The sequence below is a fragment of the Perna viridis genome, chromosome 1 (assembly GCF_037379345.1).
Source record: "Perna viridis isolate PV_CMFRI_1.1 ecotype Kerala chromosome 1, ASM3737934v1, whole genome shotgun sequence".
Taxonomy (NCBI): Eukaryota; Metazoa; Mollusca; class Bivalvia; order Mytilida; family Mytilidae; genus Perna; species Perna viridis.
In genome coordinates, this window is record NC_142445.1 from 9,184,183 (window position 1) to 9,203,767 (window position 19,585).

The 19,585-nt window shown below is 33.4% G+C and overlaps 1 protein-coding gene across 3 annotated transcripts; it reads left to right on the plus strand.

The window, feature by feature from the left end:
* Nucleotides 1–1,907: 1,907 nt before the first annotated feature.
* LOC148627136 (carbohydrate sulfotransferase 11-like) lies at nt 1,908–13,796 on the plus strand. Of its 3 annotated transcripts, none has more exons than XM_088568250.1 (5): nt 1,908–2,108; nt 8,282–8,387; nt 9,587–9,618; nt 9,997–10,046; nt 10,813–13,796. In XM_088568250.1, exons 2-5 carry the CDS (start codon nt 8,302–8,304, stop codon nt 11,704–11,706), a joined length of 1,062 nt encoding a protein of 353 aa, XP_088424376.1. In that variant the 5' UTR covers nt 1,908–2,108; nt 8,282–8,301; the 3' UTR covers nt 11,707–13,796. The 3 variants fall into 3 exon arrangements, with proteins under 3 accessions (XP_088424376.1, XP_088424395.1, XP_088424385.1); XM_088568269.1 differs by lacking the exon at nt 9,587–9,618 and adding an exon at nt 8,687–8,711 and having other exon boundaries at nt 1,911–2,108; XM_088568259.1 differs by lacking the exon at nt 9,587–9,618 and having other exon boundaries at nt 1,985–2,108.
* Nucleotides 13,797–19,585: the final 5,789 nt, after the last annotated feature.

Here is a 19,585-nt window from a genome sequence, read left to right on the forward strand (position 1 = left end):
TAATCTTAAAATTAATAACATTAAACTGTTTAACTATACTAAAACAATGACACTGTAAAAATATATCTACTACAAACGAGAGTATCTGCTAGAATAAATCATACGAAATAAAACGGAAATAATCATCAGAGATAGAAAATGGATTTCAATGGTTGATTGAACATTAGAGATACCACATTTATGATTTTTTTTTTTTTTTGCGATTTGTTTTATAACAAAACCTACCGAAGGCGCTCCTAAAAAAATAGGCTAGGGTCTTAAATGGAGTCTTTAAGGTCCAGAAATATTTTAGGAGGTTCTTAAAATCGAATTATGGAGGTTCTGAAATAATTGAGGACCTTTATAAAGAATGGTAATTTTGACTAATCCCCGTGTCCCTAGGTATCCTATTACTATTACAAGCTGTTTCAAGAACGTATGCTTCTTCATATTTAATTCTGGATCTCTACGCGGTTCTGTTCAAATATGCCCTTACTTCAGGTTTACAATTGGTATTTTCAAATGTATGTTTAAACATGATTTACCAATGCCTTTATATCTCGTTTTTTTCCTTATTTTCCTGGTTTCTCGTCAGCAGAAAACTTGTCATGCATGTTTACATCACAGTGCACTGTATAACATTTTAAGAGTATTGAATTATTGGTTGATTGATTATCTTTATTTTTTCCAAATTTGAGGATTTCATATTTTTTTCATAACATTAACATTTTATAACATTTTAGTTATTTAATGTTCTTTGTTGTGTATGTCTGTTTTCCATGTCTGGTCTTTGTCCCTGGATTACATTCTTTTGATTACCGCTATAACCTTGGTTCCCTTGATTACTCTTCCATGTCTGGTCTTTGTCCCTGGATTACATTCTTTTGATTACCGCTATAACCTTGGTTCCCTTGATTACTCTATCAAATCGGAGTATATTTACACAAAAGGATGAAAAGAACAAGAGAAAAGATACAAATTGTCAATAGCATGGTAATATAAACACAATGATGAGAACAAACATCTTTGTTCATTCATTTACATGATGAGTGGTCGATAGTAATAAAAAAGAGTAGTTACATAAGTTTCCTTGGTTCAGCAATTGACAATTGGCAAACAAGTGATCCGCTTTCAAAATACGGGAAAATGTACAACTTCCTCTCTTTCGAATGCTTGAAAATGTAACTCACCCTTGCTGCTTCACAATAAAATTTCAAAGTATATTGCAATATATGTCAAATAGAACAGGGAATATATATGTAAGGTATATGTAAATAAAGGCCATGTCATTGATAGTTAAATTGTCAATAGTACACAATATATCAATATAGATTACAGATGTAGTTTCAAGTTCTGTAAAAATCATTTACAAATTATACAAAGACAAAGTATCTTTTTAAGCCCAACGTTAAACGTTGAAGTCAATAGCATACAATGCAGGGTTTGTTTAAAATTTAATCGAGTTATCGTATGCAAAAATCCACCTTTTCATAATTATATTCTTATTTTTGCCAGTAATTTATGGTAAGATGATCAACAACTGTGGTATTATTTTTAACACCGGAAAATCATCGAATATTTATAAACATGCATATAGAATAAAGATGTAACTTGTGAATATGTCAAAGAGACAATCAGACCTTAAAAATACACATTTTATTGTGAATTTTTGAAACACGTATTGAAAAATTGGAGACAAAAGACAACAGTGAAACCTTTGGCATAAATGTTAATTGTAACCTATATACATGTAACTATGAATTAATGATTTTTTGAAACTATGTATCCCCCTTAAAACATTCATCGCTATTTTTTATTTGTCCCCCCCCCATCTTATTTTTTGCCGGCCCATCCCTTGGAGAAAAATGATGATCTGTCCCTGAGCGACGTAGAAAATAACGCATACTTTAGTAATATGAACGACTTTAACGCTGAAAAAATTCTTATACTGCACCGAGGCCAGTACGTTTGTATGTCCGGAATTGGTGTTTGTTCCGGTACGATTTCATAATTAAAATTTCAGTCTTCGGGATTGTCGTCCTTTTCAAATTTCGGGAAGAAGTGGTACTTTATATTGACGATGTGAACTTAAGCTGTGTTTAAAGCACAGCTAACGAACATATCCCGATGTATGTATAGAATTCCCCTTTTGGTAGAGCAAATTAAGATTTAATCATGAAACACACTGGAGACTGGAGTTCTGACTTAAGTGAACTTAACCTTAACAAGGGAGTGTATATTTTTCTTTTCCTCGAGTGTGCACAACATTGCAAGCCTGGAAAACGAGGTTTTCAGAATGGTGATTTTAGAAAATTTTAAATTGTTCTCGAAAAAATGATGTAAATAACCACGGATCACATTCCAAAAAAGTTGATGGCAGATTCAGCGGTTGGCATCCCTTTTTTGAAAAACAATTGTTTGCTTTAACAATAAATAAGCAAATTTTGGCCTGTATCCCCTTGTGAGACTTTTACCCAAACATGTGCTCACCTTTTTCATCTGGTAGTTAGGAAAAAGTTTTAAAATTTAACATACTGTAATATTTCAGCTATAAAGTCCCAGCTGAAAACAGTTTTTATGGCCATACACATTTGTAACAAATGATAAAATTCCTTCTCTTAAAACATCCTGGCACTTTGAGATCTAGGAGGTGTAGCATAGTGACTTTCATAAATGCCTTTTAACTTGCTTAGAACCCCTTAAGCTAATTCAAAACTTGTTGCATTTTTTTTCTTTATTATAAAAACATCTTCTTTTAAATGATCTTTAAACAGAATTTAGGGCTGAGGTGATTTTAATCCATTGTAATCCATTACAAAATGCTGTAAACCAACATCAGGGGTCTCCATGCACCAAAATGAACACATGGCTCACTCTCTGGTTGGACAAGTTTTATCGTGGTGCATGTCCTTTCGCATAGAAAATAACTTGCCAAAAAAATATAAGATTGAATGTGACATACTTAATAGCACAAGCTACAACATAGAAACCAACAACGGTATTTTTTCTGTCTGTATTGTCTATTTCAATTATAAAAAGGTAAAGTTTTCCCTTCCCTAGGCTTGACCGTAGGTCCACAGCTCTAGAGAAATTAAAACCACTGGTAGGTATGGTCATTTTGTTGATACCATTAAACCACATGCATTTAACAAGTTCTTTATTATTTAACCCCAAGAACTTAGACAGTAAAACATCATTTTCATCTGAATTTTGTCTGTAAACAATTCTTTAGAACTTCTGGGAGTCGATTCATCACATTTGCCATAAAAGTTAGGCAAATTGAACTGCTTTTATTCTGTCAGATAATTGCCAAGATCGTTAAGACTTTGTTGTATAAATTAAGATCATCTTCCTCTCTCTTGGATCGCATCTATCTTTATCAAATTGAATTAAACTCTTGATACTTTCTTTATTTTATTAAATGAAAAGTTTTCAAATTTTTTTCATTTAAAAAAAACAGTAAAAATCATCCAGCTTTTTTTAATCTTATTGATTTTGCCAACAATGATAATGGTAAATTTGACAGATCTGAGATGTGTTTACTCACACGTTTCACTCCCTGTAAATTACCAATCAAAATATTGAAATTACCATTAGAATAAACACATGCGCCAATCATATAGATTCATGACGGGTATAGGTGATTAATAAACAAGAGTAATTTGGAAATACAGTGCCAATTTGCAATGCATGAAGCAAATTTGAATACATGGCGCGCACACCAAATGAACATGTGGTGCTCGTTTTGAATTCATGGCGCAAGGAAAGTAACACATGGTGCAGCACCATGCAAAAAGAGGACATGGAGAACCCTGCAACATAGTCTGTAATCGACATACAATTCAATTACTAGATACTAAATACTTACTTGTAACCATAATTTAATACAGTTTTACAAAGGTCTGTAATTATTAATTACTTTTCAGTTTTCAATTACATGCAGTACATACATAATCATAGTAATAATATGGTCTTTGCAAGTTTTAAACAAGATCTTACTCTGCCAAACTCATTATAGTATATATGTGCTATTTTAAGTCATTTAGGATACATTCAACAGTATTTCTTTTAAACTATGAAAAAAGAAAATGATCATAATTTTCTGGTATTTATACATTGAAGGTTCAACTTGTTTTCAAGATTGCAAATAAGTTTTAACTGAACATTTTTGTTGCCTGGCTTCTTCAAATGTAATTGAAAAGTAATTTTCAATTAATACTTCTTTAAAAGTAATCGATTGTAAAGAATTACAAATCATTAACTAGTATAATCTTTTGTTATCAAGAACATGAAAACACACCATGTCATTGATTAATAAGCAGTTACTGTAGCCTGTTATTGTACACTGAAAGCTAATTCAAAATCTGTTGTAGCTGTCTTCTTCATTATAAAAAAAATTTACTTTTTAACTATCTTTTGAACAGATAAGCCAGAGGGTTATCTTCCAATATCAAAATTAATACATGTATTTAAACGTATTAATTTTGATATTGGAAGATATATACAATTACAAAAATTAGGATTTTTCCATCTCAGCAGATGGACTTGATATTTCTGAATGGCTTCCAGTCACTTTTTAAATTCATTCAGTTAACCAATTAGATTAAAGTGTAACATCACACCGAAAATGAGGATACACGCATGTCACTGACTCTAATTTTACTACTTTTGAAAATTTTACAAACAGGAAATGCACTTTCAGCTAAATATAGAGGTGGCATGGTGGCTGTTATACTCCTGCACGTTTATTGGGATCACCTATCCATTTGTCTGCCTGTACGGCTGTCATTCAGCCCAATAAAATCCTTGTCACAAAAATCTTGTCTCCCACTGGACAGATTGATTTCAAATTTGGTATGTGGCTTTATATAGAAGGGGCATACAATGTACTTCAATGATTTTGATTGCTGCCAATATCAACTTCCTGCTTTGTGGGACTTAACCGTTTTTATACCCCGCCACATGAAGTGGCTAGGTATTATGTGATACCCTCTGTAAAGTTGTGTGTCGGTCCGTCTGTTGGTCCCCCCAATGATTTCCAGATGATGACTTGAGTACAGATTAATGATTTTTTTTTCCCGTTTTTTAGTACCATAAAATAAAGGTTAATGGGTTATGTCCTTATTGTATGACTTATGATGTACCATGATTCTCAACCCAGTATGGGAAGAATTGGGATTGATTTTGCATATGATGGGGACATGATAACTTTTTGTAGGTTTAAACTGGTCTTGACTGGCATGTCAGTTAAATGCTAGTAGTCTTTAGTTTGTATATTTGTGTAATTCATATTCAGTTTCTTTATTTCGGTTGTAACTGAGTTTTAGATTTGTTTAATTGTGTGATATTTTTTCCACAGTGGCCAGATGTTAAAGGGGAGGGTTGTGATCATAACAAAGTACTTCAACCCTACTGCATTTTTGCACATCCCAAGTCAGGAATTTCTGGCCTCTAAGTCTTGTTTCATTTTCACCTTTAGTTTATTTTAATGTTACTGAGTATATAGGGCAAGCTTTTTCACTATACCTGTGTATAATGATGTTTTGGGGCTAGCTGCAGCCTGCCCTTGGATGTGGTATGAGAGGGTTCCTTGTCATTCATTGAAGACCAATGGATGGACTTAGCTGACTTTTTCATCCTGATCGGGTTGTTGTCTCTTTGATATATACACCATACCTGTTCTCATTATAAGTTCAATTTTCAGCAAAATCCAAAATGTAATTTTTTAGTTCAGCAACTTTTAACATTTTGCCAACCCTTCTTTTCATCATTAAGTGATAGGGTATCACTTCATGTTCTATTAATGCCATATTTTTTCCTGTATAAAAAGTGAAATTTTTCATCACAAAAATCTCAGCTCCCACTGGACAGATTGATTTCAAATTTGATATGTGGCTTCATATTGATGGTGCATTTATAAATGATATTGGTTGCTGTCTGCTATCAACTTCCTGCTTTGTTGGACTTTCCTATTTTTCACAATATGGAATGGTAGAGAAAATTTTCATCTAAAATTTCTCACCTCCAACTGGACAGGATTAATTTCTCATTTGATATGTGGCTTTATAAAGATGGGGCATACCTTTGAATAAGCAACTTTTGTGTCTGTCAGATATCAATTTCCAGTACTAGTTGGGTATACCTAGCATGATAATGCATGGAACCACCAGATTTAAATTGGAAGTTGTAAGTGAGGACTTGATACTTTACTTATCATATGGATATATTACAGTTCATGACAAAGAATGTGTGTCTTCACTTTAAAGCTTTTCTTTCGATAAGTACTGGTAAACCTGGTACCCACAAATTAATTCCAAAATTAAAACCATCAGTGGCATGCTTAGAATTATACAAAAAGCGTGTGCTTCCATGAGTCTTAGTAAGAGGTTGCTACCATGTTGAATTGGCCTTTAAAGCAAACCATTTTAAGATTAATCTAAATCACTGATGTCAGCTACATTTATGTCACTTATTTGGAAGGTTGTAAAGTGGGTTAATTAATTCAGCCCTTGTCTTATCAAATTCATTCCACTCTATTGATTTTTGTTTATAAAATAAAGGGCCTTGGACTTGGTCAAGTTCTTAAAAATAACTCCTTTTGGAATTTTTTTCCCCCAAAATTTTGGACAGAAGTACATGTATACATGTAGCTCTTGTACTATTAAAATAACCAATACTTCCTTTGTCAGAAACTGAAATCCATTTGTTAAGGTGTCAGACATTGGGTAATAGAAATTAGTTGCAATTAATTAAAGTTTGTGAAGTAATCTACAGTAATCGATTTTCAAAATGAATTTCAATTACTTTAATTGAATGAAAACAATCAATAACAGCTGAAATTATCATATGTAGTTACAAAATATCAAATATTTTTTTTTATTTTCTTTTAATCATTGCTATCATTAAATGAAGTTTCTAAGATTTACACTATTAAATTGAAAAAAATAGAGTAAGGTTTTGATACTTGTTTTGGTGATCTTAACCTTGAACATACAATTGAAAAGAAAATTTTTTGTTTAATATCAGAGTTAAAATTCTGAATGATGTGTTATAGCCAGATGTTGAATAAATGTTACAGCCAAATGTTGACTTAATGTCATTACCAAATTTTGTTTAATATTGTGAAACAAATGTTTATACAACAGCACAGAAATATTGTATTGTATAATTATATTGGTTAAGAAATGTCTAACAAATATGTTTATTGACAATAATAAGCCTTTCCAATCTAAACAATTATGGCTGTCATTTTACCTAAAGGTGTCTCTTTTAAGTTTATTGAGCAAATGCATTTTACAGTAATAAGTTGAACATACAACAAAATAGACATAAAAATGTTGAAAACTTGTATTCTGTTATAGAATCTTGAGAGGGAAAAATTAAATAGAGTTGGAAACTGATTGTATTTAATTATTTTTATACATAAAGCTTCTATATTTACCAGGGTAGGAAACTGACTCAAATGCTAGCCAGTCCTGAATACAATTTTTCAATATACTAACTATATGGCTATATAGATTTTTGCTAAAATTAGCCAGTCTTGGACTGGCAGGCAGGCTACTATATTTGACTCTGTATTTACCAATAATAAAATGAAATCATGGCGTGTCTTGTCAGTTTTGTTAAAAAAAACCCTTAAAATACATATTACCAAGTATTTGCTGGTATTACCCAATGCAGGGAGTATTGCCTAACCTGCCAGGGTAAACCATGGTTTTCTAACATGAAAATTGTAAGGCAGTGAAAACTTTTCCAGCCCTGTGAATACACAAAGTTTACTACATGCTTATCCCTTAACACTTGAGTTCATTTTACTAAAAGTGTTAATTAAAGTGATGTATGTAAATTCAGTATAATAATTGTGGCCAAATTAATCGATTGCAATAGATTCCATAGGAGAAAAAATATGTAATTGATTGCATTAAAATAATTGATTTGCAATCACTATCCTTGCCCATTTCTGAAGGGGTTACCATTTACAGTTAAGGTATTAGTGTCATACCAATACCTCTAGTTTTAAACCTGTAATGGTATGTTAGATGTTTTTGGTCAACAGTACACCTACTTGTTCTTTCTAAGCTGTACTTTCTTCCACACTTCTCCCTTTCTATTCTACCTTAGGTCAATCAGTTTCTCATGTTTTGTTTTTACAATGATATTCGGTTTACACTTAGTTACCATGTGGCATTAATGTACTTAATCATTACCTTAAAGGACCTTTTAATGTTAATAAGATTCACTCATGTTTATATATATTCTTTTGATTTTTGCTTTATATTAATGGTACTTGCATTTATTATAGATGTGGAGATTTGGGAGAAGATGGTATGGGAGTATTGTTGCTTTGCTGTTTTTTCCATCTTTTGTGATTGTTTTATACTCCCTTGTCTCTATACCAACATCAAAAGGTAATGTCTTGGAAAAATGTCTTGATAATGTTATTAAACCAATCAAAATTATCAACAAAGCTATAACAAACAATTCAAATAAAAAAAAATTAATAATTAATAATATTCATACTTTTCAAGATATGATATCACATACACATTAGAAAAACTTGTTTGCAAATATGATTTGATAAGTGAAGAACAACATTTTATTGGAATGATTATCAGTTACTAGACCAAATCTACAAAGTGTATGAATTCTATGTTGTGTTATTTAGTTAATTTGATTATTTATAATTGTCTGAATGAATTGTTTTTAGAATACTTATATGTAGTGTGCCATGGGTAAGCATAAAAAGCATTGTTTGCATGCTATGAAACAATGGTTGTTTATGGGTTACCAATTTTAATGAGGATTATTTTTTAATGGTATCGTGCTGTCATCATGGTCTACATTGTTGTTTGAAATTTTTCTAGATACTAATTTTATTGTAAGTGTATGAAACTTTATGAAATTATTATTGTTCCAAAAGCTGCCATACCACAAAAAGATAACTTGACGTGAATTTGGGGGGTTATCACCTGAATCGTATGAGAATAAGGGACCATAAAGATGTCAGAAACAAAGCATTTTCATTGACTATAAGTGATTTGATCTCTTTGATATTGTACCAAAAGGTGCCATAAATTTTCTGCTTTGAAAGAAAGGGTTGGGTGACTTGAACCATTTATGAATAAGGGACCAAAACGGGCCATTTGATTCTTATCTTGTAAATTCGTCAATCAATATTCAGAGCTGTTTTAAGCTTGAATGGTGTGTCCATACTTGCTCAAACTGTTCAGGTTTTGACTTCTGATGTTACATCAAGCTGCATCCAATGAAGCATTTAATTTTATTCTTTTCCTTGGTGGTTGGATCAAACCAGAAATTTCAGTTCCCACTGTAATTTAATTGTTCATTGAAAAAAAAAAGATGAGACAAAATACATTTAAATTAAAAAAAAAAACCCAAGAAACTGAAGAAATTTTGACAAACCACAGAAATTGATAACTACTGATAAAAGTAATGCAATACAGGTATTTGTCTGAGCTCTATGTAATTGTAACAGATTCCCCTGAATATGATGTATTAAAAGTTAATTTTATAAATTCAATGGGTGCATGTAGCTATGTGCTTAAAGATGAATTGTACATGTATACTGTGCAATGTTTTACAACAGTGCCACACGGTACAAAGTACAGTCGTGTACAAGTAAGTACACTTGACCATTTATATACATTATCAAATATTAATCATGGAATATGTACAGATGGTCCAAAAACCACCGAGACAATAAAATTTAGTAATCTTACATAGTTTTGGTGTGATTGATAATTTCTATGTTGACATATATTATGATGTATGGTTTACTAGGATTATAGAGTACAACTAAAGCATACACATGCTAAAACTGAAAAATATCTGTAGAAATAAAAATAAAAACTACACAATAAGCATTGTTGAGCAATGAATCATAGTAGTCATTAAATAAGAACAAACTACAGAGTTGAAGAGAACTAAGCACTAATGTTTCCCGTGATAATTTATTTCATATTTTATATCAAATATTTCAATTTCATTTAATTTCAGTGAGGTTAAGATTTATTCCCAATGAAATTCAGACTCAGAGTGCTGACAAGGTAACTATGAAATACTATTGATACTGTAAACAGACTAATGTGCCTTCGGTATATTTTTTGTGGATTCTATCTAGTGTACATATTCAAGGGTACCTGTTTCAAAGCTTGAAAAAAAAATTATTAACATTATATGGTGTTGAAAATCAATGTCTTGGGTACTTTTTTTGTGTGTTTTTCTATCCATTGAGAAAATAATGAAAATGAAATTACAGTACTCTTCCATCTTCTTACATTTTTTTTTCAAGTTTATTGTTTGGAAATGGAAATGTCAATTAAAAAAATCACTAGTAAAAACAACCTACTTGTAACTATAGAATTAGAACAGCAAAAAAAGTTACACAATATACCTTACACTGGAAAAATTGCAACATGTTTTCATATGTTTTAAAACATGGAAATATATTTTTTTTTTATGTTTTTGTGCTTTTAAAATTACACTAAACCATATGTTTTCAAAAATCATATAAAAACTATACTCTATGTATGAAATCCTATTGAAAATATATAAGTACCATATGATTTTATTTAATTGTTTTCATAAATTACTGTAATTCATTTGTCAAAAACATAATTATGTTTTTCATTGTAGTCCTAAACATGTTTTTCAGATGTTTTCATAACATGAAAAACATATGTTGCAATTTCACCTGTGTATGCACTCACTTTATATTTGTTCGTTTGGATTCTGTCAAAATGGAAGAAATCTGTTACCAGTTTGATTTATTTGAAAACTTTCTAAAGTTACCTTTTCTCATCTGTATTACAGGTCATAAAAAGTCCCCAGAAAGAATGGGTTAATCTTACAGAAATACGACAGTTCCGACACAGGAACATAGCTACTTCATGTGAACTGCTTCGAAGCAAGGGAATGGTAGTTGACCATATACCAAAGAAAACACTAGCACATATTATAGTTGATGATAGATACAAAGTTCTCTTCTGTTATATTCCAAAAGTCGCATGTACAAATTTAAAGAGAGTATTTTTACTGTTGACGGGTAAAATGAATGCAACAGACCCCATGGCTTTAAAAGCAGCAGATGTTCACTTAACATTTGATAAGTATCTCACCTATCTTGATAGTTTTTCAGAGGAAGAAGTTAGACACAGGCTTGCAGATTACAAAAAGATCATTATGGTTAGGGAACCGTTTGAAAGATTATTATCTGCATACCGTAACAAGTTTACCGAGAAAAGTCCCTATTTTCACAAAAGGTTTGGTAGAAAAATTGTAAGAAAATACAGAAAGAATCCTTTACAAGAAGACATTGAAAAGGGTAATAATGTCAAGTTTCCAGAATTTGTTAATTATATAACTGATCCTGTTACTATGACAACTGAAGGTTTAAATGAACACTGGGATCTATATTCCTCACTCTGTCAGCCATGTTTGATTAACTATGATTTTATAGGTAAATATGAAACACTTGATGATGATATAGATTATTTTATGCATGATTTAGGTATTGATAGCTTTATAAAATTCCCAAAACGTGGCGCAGCTTACAAGAAGAAAAGGACCAAAGACACTTTTTATCAGTTTTATAGTAATATCACAGCTACAAATCTAGGCAAGCTATGGAAGATATACAGACAGGATTATAAATTGTTTTCGTATTCTTACCCAGATGTATTGAAGAGAAATATAGACCTGCAGTAAACATGACATGAGATAAAAACTATTTTAGAACTAAACCTCGCTGGTTTTGTTAACAAAAAAAAATTAACTATAAATACAGGCTAACAAGTCATTGATTTACAAGGGATTGTGAAATAGGAAACCATGTATACCTCACTATTGATATGTTTTTTTATGCTTGTGTATTGTATGTACACTAAAGTACAAGTGAACTTAAGTCATTCCCATTCCTTGCAGTGGTAGTAGGTAGATAAAGATTGAAACTTCTTATTATCTTAAGTTTTTCATCATATTGAGGGTATACATAACTTAAATATATTGAAACGAGTGTGTGTAAAAACATGTAAGTATTTTTAAATAGAATTTAAGATTTTCTGAAGGTCCATTGTATACATGTAAAGTTGACTGTTAAGTGAACATGGATTGCTATTTTATTTTTCTTATGATATTATAATTACATGCATTTAATCAAAAGAAGACATGTTATTATTTTTATAGTTTTAGTAAGAATTTTTTTTATACATTTTATAACTTTAGTTAAAACTAGAGTATAGGCATCCTAGATGTTTGCAGTGTAATAGTGCTAGTACTGTCATGGTAACCCTTCATTGGACAACTACCAATATATAACCATATTCAGAAAACATTTGTTATTTTTACCTGTGTCACCAATGGTAAAAGCAGGTCTAGTAACCAAATTACTGTCTGTTCATCTGTATGTAATTCAGAAAAGTATTGAAGCAGTATTATTCAAACTTTTTATAGTGATTATATACATACAATTTTGTATTGAAGATGTGCACCTCCTATTTTGGAGGTTTATAAATTTTTTACTACATTTTGAGCATGTTAAACTAAGAAGCTTTTGAAGCAGTATACGATATCATTGGGACATTGCACATGGAAAATTTTAACCCACATTGTAGTTTTTTTTAACTTAAGTGTTTATATGCATATTGATGACACCTACTGTGAAAGTATCATTTTTTTTTTTGGTTTTCTTTGGTGTGACAAACCATGAAATAAGATTCACAACAACAAAAAATTCTCATTCATCTATGTTATTCATCTATATTATTGAACTGTCATTTCCATGAGTTTAAGAATCTATGAACTGACATTACTTCATTAAACCACAAAAATTGGTACCCAGGAATAAAAGTACTTTCACAGTATATGTTGACAAATATATGACTATGACGCAGGTCCAGTCCAGACATGTATTGGTCTTGTTTCTATAAACATCTGCATCTTTTGTTAGTGATTAGTTGTATTGACAAATTGTAATGTTCACTTGATCTTTTATTAAAAGTTTTTTTTTATTTTGAGTACAGTGAAGCCAGTTGTGGAGAACATATTCAGAAAAAATTGTCAAAAAATTAATTACTCAGGGATGGTATATGGTAGTGAGTACATTTGATAGATCTGTAATTTTCCATGGAAATTGGTTTTTATTCTGATTTGAATTGTTATCCTGATTGTGAGTAATAGTATGTCTCCACAAACATAGTAACTGAATCTCATACCTATAATCATCACATTTTTATACACATATTTTTACTATAGACCTGCCTAGTATAATCAATATTTTTACTATAGACCTGCCTAGTATAATCAATATTTTTATAATACAACATAGTTTATCAAGTATACTTCACATGTTATTGTATATACATGTATATATATCTTCATTTATGATTTAATCTGTGTATTGATTGTTTCGAAGTGTGCATATTTTTTTAAGTTTTTTGAATGTTTGAATATTTGCCTTACTGAAAAAGAGTGCCATTTTGGCTTTAATATCATGAAAACCAACTTATATTGCTTTGTCTATAAAAAAGTGTCAGTTTATTTCAGATGTCGTTAATGCTATTGACAGTAGTCTAAAGCATTATAGTTAGATTGTCTTGCTACTTATTGCTCAGAATATACATATTTTTAACAATTAATTTTTTATTATGTTGAAATCCCCTTTACGCCTCTTTCATCATGATTATGTTTAATTATAAAATTGTACAATAATTTAGTTATGAATTTTTTTCTATTTCAAGGTATTCTGTATGTATATTGGTGCAATGTTTTGTTGTATAAGATTAAACCATGATGATTTTTACAGTTCTTTAACTACTGTTATTTTTTTGTGTTGATCTCTAGCTTTATATTGTCTGCTTCTATATGATATAAGTAGTTATGATTGAAGGTTTGTGTCCCACACACACAAATTCACCATATTTGAAGTGGTAAATAAGATAGCTTATACTGTTTCTCTTTGATTATTGTAGAAGAACAGTGAATATAAAGGCCTCCTTCTAGCTGTTATATCTTGCCTCCTATCTGTTATATCTTGCCTCCTTCTAGCTGTTATATCTTGCCTCCTTCTCCTCCTAGCTGTTATATCTTGCCTCCTTCTATCTGTTATATCTGGCCTCCTTCTAGCTGTTATATCTTGCCTCCTTCTAGCTGTTATATCTTGCCTCCTTCTAGCTGTTATATCTTGCCTCCTTCTAGCTGTTATATCTTGCCTCCTTCTAGCTGTTATATCTTGCCTCCTTCTAGCTGTTATATCTTGCCTCCTTCTCCTCCTAGCTGTTATATCTTGCCTCCTTCTAGCTGTTATATCTTGCCTCCTTCTAGCTGTTATATCTTGCCTCCTTCTAGCTGTTATATCTTGCCTCCTTCTCCTCCTAGCTGTTATATCTTGCCTCCTTCTAGCTGTTATATCTTGCCTCCTTCTAGCTGTTATATCTTGCCTCCTTCTCCTTCTAGCTGTTATATCTTGCCTCCTTCTATCTGTTATATCTGGCCTCCTTCTAGCTGTTATATCTTGCCTCCTTCTAGCTGTTATATCTTGCCTCCTTCTCCTCCTAGCTGTTGTATCTTGCCTCCTTCTAGCTGTTATATCTTGCCTCCTTCTAGCTGTTATATCTTGCCTCCTTCTAGCTGTTATATCTTGCCTCCTTCTAGCTGTTATATCTTGCCTCCTTCTATCTGTTATACCTTGCCTCCTTCTAGCTGTTGTATCTTGCCTCCTTCTATCTGTTGTATCTTGCCTCCTTCTAGCTGTTATATCTGGCCTCCTTCTAGCTGTTGTATCTTGCCTCCTTCTATCTGTTGTATCTTGCCTCCTTCTAGCTGTTATATCTTGCCTCCTTCTAGCTGTTATATCTTGCCTCCTTCTAGCTGTTATATCTGGCCTCCTTCTAGCTGTTATATCTGGCCTCCTTCTAGCTGTTATATCTGGCCTCCTTCTAGCTGTTATATCTGGCCTCCTTCTAGCTGTTATATCTTGCCTCCTTCTAGCTGTTATATCTGGCCTCCTTCTAGCTGTTATATCTGGCCTCCTTCTAGCTGTTATATCTTGCCTCCTAGCTGTTGTATCTTGCCTCCTTCTAGCTGTTATATCTTGCCTCCTTCTAGCTGTTATATCTTGCCTCCTTCTAGCTGTTATATCTGGCCTCATTCTAGCTGTTATATCTTGCCTCCTTCTAGCTGTTATATCTTGCCTCCTTCTAGCTGTTATATCTTGCCTCCTTCTAGCTGTTATATCTTGCCTCCTTCTATCTGTTATACCTTGCCTCCTTCTAGCTGTTGTATCTTGCCTCCTTCTATCTGTTGTATCTTGCCTCCTTCTAGCTGTTATATCTGGCCTCCTTCTAGCTGTTGTATCTTGCCTCCTTCTATCTGTTGTATCTTGCCTCCTTCTAGCTGTTATATCTGGCCTCATTCTAGCTGTTATATCTTGCCTCCTTCTCCTCCTATCTGTTATATCTTGCCTCCTTCTAGCTGTTATATCTGGCCTCCTTCTAGCTGTTGTATCTTGCCTCCTTCTATCTGTTGTATCTTGCCTCCTTCTAGCTGTTATATCTGGCCTCATTCTAGCTGTTATATCTTGCCTCCTTCTCCTCCTAGCTGTTATATCTTGCCTCCTTCTAGCTGTTATATCTGGCCTCCTTCTAGCTGTTATATCTTGCCTCCTTCTCCTCCTAGCTGTTATATCTTGCCTCCTTCTAGCTGTTATATCTTGCCTCCTTCTAGCTGTTATATCTTGCCTCCTTCTAGCTGTTATATCTGGCCTCCTTCTAGCTGTTATATCTGGCCTCCTTCTAGCTGTTATATCTGGCCTCCTTCTAGCTGTTATATCTGGCCTCCTTCTAGCTGTTATATCTTGCCTCCTTCTAGCTGTTATATCTGGCCTCCTTCTAGCTGTTATATCTGGCCTCCTTCTAGCTGTTATATCTTGCCTCCTAGCTGTTGTATCTTGCCTCCTTCTAGCTGTTATATCTGGCCTCCTTCTAGCTGTTATATCTGGCCTCCTTCTAGCTGTTATATCTTGCCTCCTTCTAGCTGTTATATCTGGCCTCCTTCTAGCTGTTATATCTGGCCTCCTTCTAGCTGTTATATCTTGCCTCCTTCTATCTGTTATATCTTGCCTCCTTCTCCTCCTAGCTGTTGTATCTTGCCTCCTTCTAGCTGTTATATCTTGCCTCCTAGCTGTTGTATCTTGCCTCCTTCTAGCTGTTATACCTTGCCTCCTTCTATCTGTTATATCTTGCCTCCTTCTAGCTGTTATATCTTGCCTCCTTCTAGCTGTTATATCTTGCCTCCTTCTATCTGTTATACCTTGCCTCCTTCTAGCTGTTGTATCTTGCCTCCTTCTATCTGTTGTATCTTGCCTCCTTCTAGCTGTTATATCTTGCCTCCTTCTATCTGTTATATCTTGCCTCCTAGCTGTTGTATCTTGCCTCCTTCTAGCTGTTATATCTGGCCTCCTTCTAGCTGTTGTATCTTGCCTCCTTCTAGCTGTTATATCTTGCCTCCTTCTCCTTCTAGCTGTTATATCTGGCCTCCTTCTAGCTGTTATATCTGGCCTCCTTCTATCTGTTGTATCTTGCCTCCTTCTAGCTGTTGTATCTTGCCTCCTTCTCCTTCTAGCTGTTATATCTGGCCTCCTTCTAGCTGTTATATCTGGCCTCCTTCTAGCTGTTATATCTGGCCTCCTTCTAGCTGTTATATCTTGCCTCCTTCTAGCTGTTATATCTGGCCTCCTTCTAGCTGTTATATCTGGCCTCCTTCTATCTGTTATATCTTGCCTCCTTCTAGCTGTTATATCTTGCCTCCTTCTAGCTGTTATATCTTGCCTCCTTCTCCTTCTAGCTGTTATATCTGGCCTCCTTCTAGCTGTTATATCTTGCCTCCTTCTAGCTGTTATATCTTGCCTCCTTCTAGCTGTTATATCTTGCCTCATTCTAGCTGTTATATCTTGCCTCATTCTAGCTGTTATATCTTGCCTCCTTCTAGCTGTTATATCTTGCCTCCTTCTCCTCCTAGCTGTTATATCTTGCCTCCTTCTAGCTGTTATATCTGGCCTCCTTCTAGCTGTTATATCTGGCCTCATTCTATCTGTTATATCTTGCCTCCTTCTAGCTGTTATATCTTGCCTCCTTCTAGCTGTTATATCTTGCCTCCTTCTCCTTCTAGCTGTTATATCTTGCCTCCTTCTAGCTGTTATATCTGGCCTCCTTCTAGCTGTTATATCTTGCCTCCTTCTAGCTGTTATATCTTGCCTCCTTCTAGCTGTTATATCTGGCCTCCTTCTATCTGTTGTATCTTGCCTCCTTCTAGCTGTTATATCTTGCCTCCTTCTAGCTGTTATATCTTGCCTCCTTCTAGCTGTTATATCTTGCCTCCTCCTATCTGTTATTTATTGCCTCCTTCTAGCTGTTATATCTTGCCTCCTCCTATCTGTTATTTATTGCCTCCTTCTAGCTGTTATATCTTGCCTCCTAGCTGTTATATCTTGCCTCCTTCTAGCTGTTATATCTTGCCTCCTTCTATCTGTTATCTTGCCTCCTTCTATCTGTTATTTATTGCCTCCTTCTAGCTGTTATATCTGGCCTCCTTCTAGCTGTTGTATCTTGCCTCCTTCTAGCTGTTATATCTGGCCTCCTTCTATCTGTTGTATCTTGCCTCCTTCTAGCTGTTGTATCTTGCCTCCTTCTAGCTGTTATATCTTGCCTCCTTCTAGCTGTTATACCTTGCCTCCTTCTAGCTGTTATATCTTGCCTCCTTCTAGCTGTTATATCTGGCCTCCTTCTAGCTGTTATATCTTGCCTCCTTCTATCTGTTATATCTTGCCTCCTTCTATCTGTTATACCTTGCCTCCTTCTAGCTGTTATATCTTGCCTCCTTCTATCTGTTATATCTTGCCTCCTTCTATCTGTTATATCTTGCCTCCTTCTATCTGTTATATCTGGCCTCCTTCTAGCTGTTATATCTTGCCTCCTTCTATCTGTTATATCTTGCCTCCTTCTATCTGTTATACCTTGCCTCCTCCTAGCTGTTATATCTGGCCTCCTTCTAGCTGTTGTATCTTGCCTCCTTCTAGCTGTTATATCTTGCCTCCTTCTATCTGTTATATCTTGCCTCCTTCTATCTGTTATACCTTGCCTCCTCCTAGCTGTTATATCTGGCCTCCTTCTAGCTGTTGTATCTTGCCTCCTTCTAGCTGTTATATCTTGCCTCCTTCTAGCTGTTATATCTTGCCTCCTTCTATCTGTTATATCTTGCCTCCTTCTATCTGTTATATCTTGCCTCCTTCTATCTGTTATATCTGGCCTCCTTCTAGCTGTTATATCTTGCCTCCTTCTATCTGTTATATCTTGCCTCCTTCTATCTGTTATACCTTGCCTCCTCCTAGCTGTTATATCTGGCCTCCTTCTAGCTGTTGTATCTTGCCTCCTTCTAGCTGTTATATCTTGCCTCCTTCTATCTGTTATATCTTGCCTCCTTCTATCTGTTATACCTTGCCTCCTCCTAGCTGTTATATCTGGCCTCCTTCTAGCTGTTGTATCTTGCCTCCTTCTAGCTGTTGTATCTTGCCTCCCAGCTTTCATTTTAATTTTTCCATAGACCACCAAAACTTTTTTTAATTTTGAAAAAAGCATGGCCTGTTAGTCTTTTACAGCATGTTCATTATTTTACATGCATTTTACTGAATATAAAAAAAATAAATTCATCTTTTTGTTAAGAATATTTTTTTATTTTTGGTGTTTGGGTGGGTGGCCATTTGACCCGGAAGTGATTAGTGAAACCTTAGTAATATGAATTGTATATCATCTCAGGTTAGTCTTATTTATACTGATTATGACTGAATTATAAACTATGACAATTTAAAGCATCTATTATATTGTATTTTTAAATGTAATTTTTATCAATTTTTATTTCATCATTTTCTATAAATACTGTACATGTGCAATCTTATTGTAATGATTTTTTTTGTTAATAAAATGAGCATGGACTTTATACAATGTACTATTTACACACTAGTTAATTTTCATGACAGGTATTTATCTAAAACCACTATATTATGTCCATTTTTATGAAATCCATAAAGAGTATTCAAAACCTGTGCATTTTTACGCAATAATTTTTCCAAACATATTACAAAATGTCAGGATTTTTACTTGAAATCCACCTTGAAACTTACATGTAAATGTGTATTACTGTTTTTTTTACTTCAAATTTATTGGGTATAATGTTTTTGAAGGATTGGTTTTTTTTTATTATTTTGCTTTTGTTTTAGTTTTGTTTTTGTTATTTTTCTGAAAAATTTGTACCAAAGGTGCATTAGGTAATGTTTTATGACATCATGTGTATAAGACCTTTGAGTGCATTCCAAAGGATATTTGAGCATTATTGGACATTTTTAAATGTTAGGTATTTTATTTACCTATTTCTTTAATCTGACTACTACAAATATGCTGTTCCCTGTTTGCCATAGTGAGGCTGGAGAATGATTCAATCACAATATTTGAGTATAATTTATAAATTTATTGGGTTTATTCTTATTCATGGTGCCTTTCCTTTCACGCCAATTATTAAGGTCAGGGTTGATATTTAT